Source organism: Schistocerca cancellata, chromosome 10 (genome assembly GCF_023864275.1).
Source record: "Schistocerca cancellata isolate TAMUIC-IGC-003103 chromosome 10, iqSchCanc2.1, whole genome shotgun sequence".
Classification (NCBI taxonomy): domain Eukaryota; kingdom Metazoa; phylum Arthropoda; class Insecta; order Orthoptera; family Acrididae; genus Schistocerca; species Schistocerca cancellata.
The window spans coordinates 55844894-55857038 of record NC_064635.1 but is presented as its reverse complement, the minus strand read 5'-3'; the positions used below and the strand labels follow the sequence as shown (position 1 = coordinate 55857038).

The 12145-nt window shown below is 40.2% G+C and overlaps 1 protein-coding gene across 1 annotated transcript in view; it reads left to right on the top strand.

The window, feature by feature from the left end:
* Positions 1–12145, top strand: part of LOC126106102 (serine/threonine-protein phosphatase 6 regulatory ankyrin repeat subunit C-like) — a 62108-nt gene that overhangs the window by 27705 nt on the left and 22258 nt on the right. The window contains exon 2 of the mRNA XM_049912350.1: positions 3055–3153. Coding sequence (XP_049768307.1) covers positions 3055–3153 — 99 coding nt within the window. The remainder of the gene's footprint in view (positions 1–3054; positions 3154–12145) is intronic.

Below are 12145 nucleotides of genomic sequence, written 5' to 3'. Positions count from 1 at the left end.
TTACTAAAATGCTAATCATTTCTAGAGACATACTAATGGGCAGGTCCTGTGACTATGAACGTCCCTCTCCAGTCGTTCAAGGTGTTCTGTTTTCTCTGAACAACATGAGTGTAGATCATCAAATGAGAGACTGGAAGTATTGTGTTAGTCGAGGGGTGGACGCCGAGGAATAGGTAGGTGCTGGGACAGAGAACGAGATAATGAGAAGCACACGTAATATGTAAAAATCGCTCTGAGCACTATGAGACTTAACTTCTAAGGTCATCAGTCCCCTAGAACTTAGAACTACTTAAACCTAACTAACCTAAGGTCATCACACACATCCATGCCCGAGGCAGGATTCGAACCTGCGACCGTAGCGGTCGCGCGGTACCAGACTGTAGCGCCTAGAACCGCTCGACCACTCCGGCCGGCAGGCATCGAGTGAACTCCACCTTTCGACTGAGTGGCATTGGTGAGTCGGCTGTATGGTGTAGCTACTCGCTCATGCAGCAAAGGCTGGGCCTTAAAGCCAGCTGCAGATTGTCAGGGCAGTCATATGTGTTGTTTCACCCTTTTGATGTTGACTACCTGGTATGCTGTCGACGGTGTGTGACACCACATAAAGTATTAGTCGAGTTTTATTAATTGGGAAGGAAAATGGAAGAAAATAAAGACGTAAAATACAGACTTGCAATAACAAGAAAATCTTTTCTGCAAAGCAGGAATGTACAAGGTGTGATTGGAAAATTTTAAGAATGGATCCGCTACTGCTTACTGGCTTGGCGGGCAGGTACACGGAGGGTGGGCAGTGAGTCTGTACCTTGTCCTTGAACGCCCTCTGACAGGAAACTGCGTTTCCTGCATTCAGTTCGTTGTGGCAGCTGGCTGGGTGCGGGTCTGTTAGGGGCTTGTTGCCAGATTGTGTCTGAATAAAAATGGGCATAAAAACGGATCAACGAGTTTGTGAGAAATGTTGTTTTAAAACCGGGAACTCAGCTTCTGAGACTTACGAACTATTAAAAACAGCATTTGGAGATAATTGTATCAGCCAGTCAAATGCCTTTGTCTGGTTCAACAGATTTAAACATGGCCGCGAATTGTTTGAAGATGAACCACGGTCTGGCTGCCCTTCCATCTCAAAAACCAATGAAAATGTTGTCAAGGTTCGCGACTTAGTGCGCTTTGATCTCAGACTTACAATTAGGGAGATGGCAGATGAACTTAATTTAAGTTTCTTTGCAGTTCAGACAATTTTAACTGAAGATCTGAATATATGTCGAGTGTCCAATTCATTCCAAAAGTGTTGTCAAGTGACCGGAGACAATACCGACTTGAAGTGTGCCAGGAACTCATTAATCGGACTAAAAATGACCCAGATTTGTTAAATAGGGTAATTACAGCTGACGAATCGCGAGAGTACGGATATGAACCTGAAACAAAAGTGCAGAATTCGCAGTGGCAGACTCCAGCTTCACCACGACCGAAAAAAGCACGGCGAAGTCAGTCGAAGGTGAAGACAATGTTGGTGACTTTTTTCGATTCTATCGGTATTATGCATCATGAATTTACCCCTGGAGGACAGACAATTAACCTGGAACACAACAAATTAGTCCTTGAGCGTTTGCGCGAAAAGGTGCAGAAGAAAAGACCTGCATTGTGGAGAGACAGGACTTGGGTGGTACACTATGACAATACTCTGGTTCAAAATGGTTCGAATGACTCTGAGCACCATGGGACTTAACATCTGAGGTCATCAGTCCCCTAGAACGTAGAACTACTTAAACCTAACTAACCTAAGGACATCACACACATCCATGCCCGAGGCAGGATTCGAACCTGTGACTGTAGCTGTCGCGCGATTCTAGACTGAAGCGCCTAGAACCGCTCGGCCACTACGGCCGGCACAATGCTCTGGCTCATCATGCCTTCTCCATCATTGAATTTTTGACCAAATTCGAAATTCCTGTGCTTCCACAACCGCCATATTCCCCTGATTTGGATCCTGCGGACCTCTACCTGTTTCCTAAACTAAAATTTTCACTGAATGGGAAGCGATTTGACTCGATTGAAGGCATCCAGGTAAATACGGAGAGCGTCCTTAACACACTTCAGGGAAAAAATTTCCAGGAATGTTTCCAAAAGTGGAAACACCGTTGGAGTCGATGTGTTCGGTCAGAAGGGGACTATTTTGAAGAAGATGCATCACAGTAGCATGTAAGTACCACCATTGTACAATTATAAGCCCATTCTTAAAACTTTCCAATTACACCTCGTATTAACAACGAATAAAAATTACTTTGTCGGAAGTATCTGTATGGAGCTTAGCCTTACACAGAAGTGGAAAGAGAATGATACATGGCGCAAACAAAAATAGAATATAAAGTTCTAATATGTGGTGATACACAAGAACTCTGAAGAGTAGATGGGTAAATCAAATAACTAATCAGGAAGTACTTAACCAAACGGGGGAAAAAAGAAATTTATGGCACAATTTGATTCAAAGAAAAGCTTGGTTGATAGTAAACATTCTGAGACATAAAGATATCTGGGAAATGGTGGTATGTCTTGGGGGGCGGGTAGGGTGCATAAAATTGTAACGGCATGCAAAGGCTCCACTGAAATAAACGGATTCAAATGGATGTAAAATGCAGTTGATATGCGCATAGGAAAAGACTTGAACGAGTTAGGATAAGTTCCGTCAAACCAGCCTTTGGACTGAAGATGACGGCAACAGCAACGTCATTGACGTTCTAGTGCTGTACCAGACTATTACACTTATTTTAGTGGATTTCAAGCATTTTGTAAGCTATAAAACAAAATTTTTAACTGTAAGTGTGTTTTGAAGTGTTATTTATCCCGTTTCCTGCGTTCTAGACATTGGCTTGTTTCATCTATTTCGATTTGTAACTTCGGTTTTTACTTGAAGAATGGAATCGAATGTATTTAAAGTGTTTGTCACTGCTGTTGTATGAGCCAATTTCTCATCTGCATTTGGCGCCATTATTTTTAACTGAGTACTGTTAGCATGAAGAATTCGGAATTTTGTTTACAGCAAGCTTCTGTTCTTCACAGGATGCTGTGTCTCTGCTCCTGCTCAAGAGCGGCTTGAGGGTCAGTGGTGTTGTACAGGATTTGCTTGTGAGAATTGCAGAAAAATACGGTCATTCGAAGGTGAGTACAATTGATTCCCAAAACTTACTCACAGCTGATCCACGGTGCTTCTAACTGCCGTATCTTATAGGAACTAAAGATCTTTATTAAAATTGATGTCTTCATTTTTGATTTGATACACCCGGTACCCATAACGTAACAGCACCATTTTGTGTGATACGAGTGATTCACCTCATTACATCTTCTTGGGTAATCAGCCAACTGGAAATATGGTAGACACCTATGCGAAGGAGACTCAGTGCAGGTTCAAAAAGGTGATGCCGCTCAGCATTCTGTCGTTCTTACAATAGTGACAGGATAAGGACAATGCTAGAGCTAGGCTGGTAACCCGAGGTGGTTCCATTAGAATGAATCTCCCATTCCGTAGCAGAGTGGTATGGAACTTTCTGGCAGATTAAATCTGTGTGCCAGGCCAGGATTTGAATACAAACTCTTGGCTTTTGAGGGCACTGCTGTTACTGATTCAGATATCCAGACATAATGCACGACTTACCTATATTAGTTCATTCATATATTCGTGCATAATGTTCTGCAGGTCCCATTAAGAAAGAGAAACTTCAGAGATGGGTGTGTTCCTCTTTCCTGCCTTTCAAACTTCACACACCTTCTCTTGCATACTTTGCTGGACTAGCACTTCAGGATGACAATGATGATGCTGTCGGATGTGGGGTGTTCAATAGCATGGTCATCAGCACCCTAACAAGGTATCAGCATCACAATCTCGTGTGAGGGGCGAAGGACGGTGGCTGAGACCGCACGCAGATTTGCTTGTAATACAATGGTGGACAAAATTAAGAGATGGGTAACATTACCCTAATAATGTGGGAAATACTGGAGAGACACAAAGGAAAACAAGTATGGACACAATTTATTGTATGACAATCATTTGTACATAACAACAATTGAAACGCTACTAATTAGCATGAGTAATGGCCAAGAGTCCAATGCTGTCCAAATTAGAGGTTGCATAATGGCTGTGAAAACGTGGCTAATACGAAGTGTGGTCATTCTGGAGAGACACACAGCATGCACGAGTGGCCATACTGTTAGCAAGCGAGTGCAAGAGTGCCTGGTCAGGTCACGCCCACTGCTACTATGGAGCATTTTTTAACTACTGAATGATTTTGGGCGGGAGGGGGGGGGGGTGACATGTTGCAGCTGCCCTCCCAGGAGTATCCCAAGGACGTTAAATAGCATTCAGGTCTGGTGATTTAGCGGCCCAGCCATATGGTGAACATCCTCGCTTTGCAGATATTCATTGACTAGTTGGGCCCTGTACAGTCTTGTGTTGTCGTCTATAAAGATGAACTGAGGGCCAATAGCATCCCTGAGAGGTAGCCCTTAGGACTTTAGGATCTCCTGCCTGCACCTGTGGGCGTTCACAGAACCACTGCCAAATGCATGGAGTGGAGTGTGGGTATGATGCATGATCCCTTACCAAATCAGCACATGTCCACCACCATATGTGTCCCTTCACGTGATGTTGTGAGGATGTCATGTCCCATGTTCCCTCCATATGAAGACTCACTAAGAATCAGGTTGTGGACTGAATCTGGACTCCTCCGTGAAGAGAACACTAGCCATTTTAGGCTGTGTTCACTGTCTGAGTTGTATGCAATATTGTAAATGCTCTCTTTTGGGGGAAGGTGTGAACGGGATGCACATGGCCGGTTTTCTGGCGTACAGCCCTGTCTCATGGAGCCTTCTGGCAACTGTCTTCCTGGAAACTAATGTTTCTGTGGCAGCAGCAGCAGGGTCACGAGAGAGCAGCTGTTGTAGACATCCTCTGGTGCTTGGCTGAAAGCATCAAATATTGGTCGTCATTAGGCATTGTGGCTCTCAGCAACCTTGTCCTGGTCTTCTGGTCACTGTCGCACTGGTTTTAAACAGCTTCCACAAATTCGAGATCACACTCGTTGTTATATCCAGTTCTCTTGCAACCTGAGATCAGAACTGCCCTGCCTCGAGCCTACTGACGATTCTCCATCTCACACCATCGTATAAGCGGTTATGTGTACTCATTTCACCAAAACAAACAGAGAGAAAACACCATTATTCATGCAATGCAACAACAATCACTAATGGACTGTGGACCGGATGTCGCTGCTCATATTTTTATACCTCCTACATTCACTGGACCACCCTCACAACAGCAGCGCCACAGTGTTTTTGTATGGCATGCTATGGTACCGACTTTGTGTGAGCGTTTTTGGAGAAATGAGAGAAAGAGGTATCCATTTCTTAATCTTGTCCACCAATGAACATTAAAACCCATCTAGAAATTGCAAAAACTGCCATCATGTGTTACAATACACTATGACAGTTAAAATTGAATAAGAAAAACGTTAAGCTCCCTCGGTGAGTTACACATTCAGAGGATGCTTACCTCCCCGCTTTAGGGATGAGGCCTGTCACTGAAATTCAAATGCACTGGTGTTGGCATCAACAAATATAGTGGACAGATCTCCAGCCAAACTGCACATTGCTGTGATGTTGGTATATAATTAACACACATAGTTAAAACATGCTGGAATGAAAGTGACACACTAGAAATATCACAGAATTGTTGGATTCTCCAGCTGGAGGAGGAAATAGTGTGTAAATGGTCAGTGTCCTATTCCTAACACTGCCTCCCATCAGTGCAGTTGCCATGAGGTTAGTCATGTCTGTATATATATACATACACACACACACACACACACACATATATATATATATATATATGTGTGTGTGTGTGTGTGTGTGTGTGTGGGTGTGGGTGTGTGTGGGTGGGTGGGTGGGTGGGTGGGTGTGTGGGTGTGTGTGGGTGTGGGTGCGTGTGTGCGGGTGTGGGTGGGTGTGGGTGTGGGTGTGGGTGGGTGTGTGTGTGTGTGGGTGGGTGGGTGTGTGGGTGGGTGTGTGGGTATGTGTGTGGGTCTGTGTGTGGGGTGTGTGTGTGAGGTGGGTGGGTGGGCGGGTGGGTGGGTGGGTTGGTAGGTGTGTGTGTATCTTATCTTGTGTTTTCTAATAATTTGTTTAGACTGTTGAATACTGTTTTGGTACATAGCAGTTTTTGGTCATTGATAACTTTTTTGCCCTTTGTGATCGCTTTCTGTATGTAGTAATTTTCTTCTATTGTTAAAATTTGGTACAAAGTATTACAGATTTGAAGATCTGTCTCCACCCCACAGGGTAGGTAGTAGTTTATAATGAGATGGTCTGCATATGTGAAATGTGTGCTATCACTTTTCCGTGCTCTTAAATGCTCTCAGTGTCATGTCTGTCTGATATATACTGAATCACAGTCTTTGCAGGTTAACTGTTATTCCTAACTATATCAAAGTTATTGTAAACAAAATGTCAGCTTCTGCACAAGAAAAGCAGAAAGAATAGACCCATGCTCTTAACTCATTGTTATGTTTCTGCAAGAACAGGAACTGAGCCAAAAACTGAAAAATTGTAGTATATTTAAGTACTTTACAAATTTCACCCAATTTGATAATGACTGGAATGAGAATTCATACCCTCTCATTCCGTGAAGTTTCATTTATTTTCCCCTACTCTCTCTGAGTGCTTATACAGAGTCTACCAGAAAAATGTATACACACTTTAAAGAATGAAAAGTATTACTTATGTGTTTATTTTACATTTAATAACTGGTCACACATGTTGTACAGTCTTCAGTTTAGCACATGGTAACTTTAAATGTCCAAAATGTTTACCGTTGGTGGCTATACACATAACAGAACGACGAGCGGTCGTCACAAGTACGTCAGTCAATGTTACAGTGGAGATCACAACACATGTCATGGTAATCTCCTGACGAAGTTGCTCCAGCGTTGGGACTTACGTCAATAGACATTATCTTTCACAGTTCCCCACGAGTAAAAGTCCATAGGTGTTAGATCTGGCGACTGTAGAGGGAACTCAATAGGCCCTCTTCATCCAATCCAATGTTCCGGAAAATTATCATCCAAGAAACCTCGTATGGCTAGATAGTAGTGTGGTGGTGCCCCATCCTGCTAGTAGAAGACCTCTTCATCAGCTGCATAAAGTGCACATATACCTGGAAAAATTGATGTGCGTAACATTTCTAGGTACACTTCTCTAGTGGCAGTAGCATCAAAGAAAAAGGTTCTTACTAAGCCCCTAGATGATAGTCCACACCACATATGAACCCCTGGTAGATTGACCACTTTATCCCCATAAACATGCGAGTAGGATGATTTTGTATATTCTGGCTCACTAGCTCAATCTTACAAAAAATTAAAAAAGGCTTGTCAACACTCACATTCTTTATTTTTCACAAATTGATCTAATTATCCAGAACATACAAAATCATCCTTTTTCCCTTTTACCTAATAATAATATAACATAATAAAATAATATAATAATAGCTATAGTATATAAGAAAAAATCAATAATTTTACATACATTTACCATAGGTGAACGCAATATATTAAATAAAATGAATTAGTTAACAAAGTACATTATTTTAAAAAATCGCATTGTGAATGTAAGTAAATAATTAAAATGTATTAGATAACAAAAGTAAATAATTAAAATGTGTTAGTTAACAAAAGTAAATAATTAAAATGAATTAGTTAACGAATGTAAATTATATTTAAAATTTTTATTTTTATTTTTTCTATCTTTCTTAAAATGTTTCAGAAATGTGTATAAGCATGAAGTTAAAACTTTTATAAATTTTTTAAGTTTTTAATTCATTTATATAGAAGCAAATGTTAATAATTAAAAATTTTCAGTAAGTAATCTATGTTGAGCATCGTGTGTAAGAATCTTTTTACCATACATAATTACATAAGCAAGTGTATCATTTGGAATTTTATCATTAAAACTTGCTCAAAGTTTCATAGTTGTTTTTTGTGTAGTTACAACATTCTTTCTATGTGTCATATTAATTATATAAATTGGATAATTATTTATAAAATTAAATGGACTAATATCAATATCTGATTTTAGTAAAGTAATCCCCCCCATGAACCACTGACCTTGCCATTGGTGGGGAGGCTTGCGTGCCTCAGCGATACAGATAGCCGTACCGTAGGTGCAACCACAACAGAGCGGTATCTGTTGAGAGGCCAGACAAACGTGTGGTTGCTGAAGAGGGGCAGCAGCCTTTTCAGTAATTGCAGGGGCAACAGTCTGGATGATTGACTGATCTGGCCTTGTAACACTAACCAAAACGGCCTTGCTGTGCTGGTACTGCGAACAGTTGAACGCAAGGGGGAACTACAGCCGTAATGTTTCCTGAGGGCATGCAGCTTTACTGTATGGTTATTGATGATGGCATCCTCTTGGGTAATATATTCCGGAGGTAAAATAGTCCCCCATTCAGATCTCAGGGCAGGGACTACTCAACAGGACGTCGTTATCAGGAGAAAGAAAACAGGCGCTCTATGAATCGGAGGTGGAATGTCAGATCCCTTAATCGGGCAGGTAGGTTAGAAAATTTAATAAGGGAAATGGCTAGGATAAAGTTAGATATAGTAGGCATTAGTGAAGTTCGGAGGCAGGAGGAACAAGACTTTTGGTCAGGCGAATACAGGGTTATAAATACAAAATCAAATAGGGGTAATGCGGGAGTAGGTTTAATAATGAATAAAAGAAATAGGAATGCGCGTAAGCTACTACAAACAGCATAGTGAAAGCATTATTGTGGCCAAGATAGACACGAAGCCCACGCCAACTACAGTAGTACAAGTTTATATGCCAACTAGTTCTGCGGATGATGAAGAAATTGAAGAAATGTATGATGAAATAAAAGAAATTATTCAGATAGTGAAGGGAGACGAAAATTTAACAGTCATGGGTGACTGGAATTCGGTAGTAGGAAAAGGGAGAGAAAGAAACATAGTAGGTGAATATGGATTGGGGGTAAGAAATGAAAGAGGAAGCCGCCTGGTAGAATTTTGCACAGAGCACAACTTAATCGTAGCTAACACTTGGTTCAAGAATCATAAAAGAAGGTTGTATACATGGAAGAAGCCTGGAGATACTGACAGGTTTCAGATAGATTATATAATGGTAGGACAGAGATTTAGGAACCAGGTTTTATATTGTAAGACATTTCCAGGGGCAGATGTGGACTCTGACCATAATCTATCGGTTATGAACTGTAGATTAAAACTGAAGAAACTGCAAAAAGCTCGGAATTTAAGGAGATGGGACCTCAACAAACTGACTAAACCAGAGGTTGTACAGAGTTTCAAGGAGAGGATCAAGTAGGTAAAAAGATGAGGGCTAGTAGAAATCCTTGGGTAACAGCAGAAATATTGCATTTAATTGATGAAAGGAGAAAATATAAAAATGCAGTAAATGAAACAGGCAAAAAGGAATACAAACGTCTCAAAAATGAGATCGACAGGAAGTGCAAAATGGCTAAGCAGGCATGGCTAGAGGACAAATGTAGGGATGTAGAGGCTTATCTCACTAGGGGTAAGATAGATACTGCCAACAGGAAAATTAAGGAGACCTTTGGAGAAAGGAGAACCCTTTGCATGAATATCAAGATCTCAGATGGAAAAACAGTTCTAAGTAAAGAAGGGATAGCAGAAAGGTGGAAGGAGTATATAGAAGGCCTATACCAGGGTGATGTACTTGAGGACAATATTATGGAAATGGAAGAGGATGTAGATGAAGATGAAATGGGAGATGGGATACTGCGTCAAGAGTTTGACAGAGCACTGAAAGACCTGAGTCGAAACAAGGCCCCGGGAGTAGACAACATTCCATTAGAACTACTGACAGCCTTGGGAGAGCCAGTCCTGACAAAACTCTACCATTTGGTGAGCAAGATGTATGAGACAGTCGAAATGCCCTCAAACTTCAAGAAGAATATAAAAATTCCAATCCCAAAGAAAGCAGGTGTTGACAGATGTGAAAATTACCGAACTATCAGTTTAATAAGTCATGGCTGCAAAATACTAACACAAATTCTTTACAGACGAATGGAAAAACTAGTAGAAGCCAACCTCGGGAAAGATCAGTGTGGATTCCGTAAAAATATTTGAACACGTGAGGTAGTACTGACCCTACGACTTATCTTGGAAGCTAGATTAAGGAAAGGCAAACCTACCTTTCTAGCATTTGTAGACTTAAAGACAGCATTTCACAATGTTGACTGGAAACTCTCTTTTAAATTCATAAGGTGGCAGGTGTAAAATACAGGGAGCAAAAGGCTATTTACAATTGGTACAGAAACCAAATGGCAGTTGTAAGAGTTGAGGGGCAGGAAAGGGAAGCAGTGGTTGGGAAGGGAGTGAGACAGGTTTGTAGCCTGTCCCCGATGTTATTCAATCTGTATATTGAGCAAGCAGTGAAGGAAACAAAAGAAAAATTGGGAGTAGGTATTAAAATCCATGGAGAAGAAATAAAAACCTTGAGGTTCGCTGATGACAGAGACAGGAAAGGACTTGGAAGAGCACTTGAAAGAAATGGATAGCATCTTGAAAGGTGGATATAAGATGAACATCAACAAAAGCGAAACGAAGATAATGGAATGTAGTCGAAATAAGTCGGGAGATGCTGACGGTATTAGATTAGGAAATGAGACACGTAAAGTAGTAAAGGATTTTTGCTAATTGGGTAGCGAGCTAACTGATGATGGTCGAAATAGAGAGGATATAACATGTAGAATGGCAATGGCAAGGAAAGTGTTTCTGAAGAAGAGAAATTTGTTAACATCGAGTATTGATTTGAGTGTCAGGAAGTCGTTCCTGAAAGTATTTGTATGGAGTGTATCCACATATGTAAGTGAAACATGGACAATAAATTCTTTAGACAAGAAGAGAATAGAAGATTACGAAATGTGGTGGGTACAGAAGAATACTGAAGATTTGATGGGTAGATCACATAACTAATGAGGAGGTATTGAATAGGACTGGGGAGAAGAGAAGTGTGTGGCACAACTTGACTAGAAGAAGGGATCGACTGGTAGGACATGTTGTGAGGCATCAAGGGATCACCAATTTAGCATTTTAGGGCAGTGTGGAGGGTAACAATCGTACTGGGAGACCAACAGAGGAATACACCTAGCAGATTAAGAAGGATGTAGGTTGCAGTAGGTACTGGGAGATGAAGAAGCTTTCACAGGTTAGAATAGCATGGAGATCTGCATCAAACCAGTTTCAGTACTGAAGACCACAACAACAACAACAACAACAACAGTATAGTAATTCGTTTAAAATCTAAAAATGCATCATATGCTTTTAGAAATTTATTTGGCAGAATAATATTCCACATTTCTTGAGGCGAAACATCATTACTACCATTTTTTAAATAAATATTCTGTAGTTTAACATGTCCAAATAATTTTGAATCAACGACTCGATTATTTTTACAATTTATCTGAAATACAACAAAAGCAAAATATGGCGCATCAAATTCTGTAGAGTTATAGCAATTTGTAAAATCTAGTTCAGAACTATATCTGTTAGATAAATCAGCTACTTCTTCGGTTTGAAGTTCATAATAAGAAATAGGTATTTTCCGATTTTTAAGGATATTTTCACATTGTTCAAGTTCATAATTTGGATTATATTTAACAACAGGTACACGAATAGATTCTATAACAATTTTATCTTCTTGAGGAAGAGTAGCTTTTATGTCAATTCCATCATCATTTTTATCAGCCCAACGAAGAATTACCTCTCCAGAAAATTAACTATGTGTAAAAATTATAGTTAAATTTCCTTCTCACTTAATTTGTTTATAATCTTTTAATAATCCACCAAGCACTGACAATGGATAAAGAACTTCATTTCTTTTACTATTTATTTTTCCTGTATTAATTATATGTCCCTCTAAACTTATTTTGTCAGTAACAGATGAAGTTAGATGTAGTAAAACTGATGAAGAAATAAAAGGATGTTCAATTCCAGATAAAATATTATTTGCTTTCTTTATTGTTACAAAGTTAAACAATTTTGCTACATAATTATCAATTAATTTTTTGTTCGATTTTCCATCATAAGTTCAATAATCTGTACCA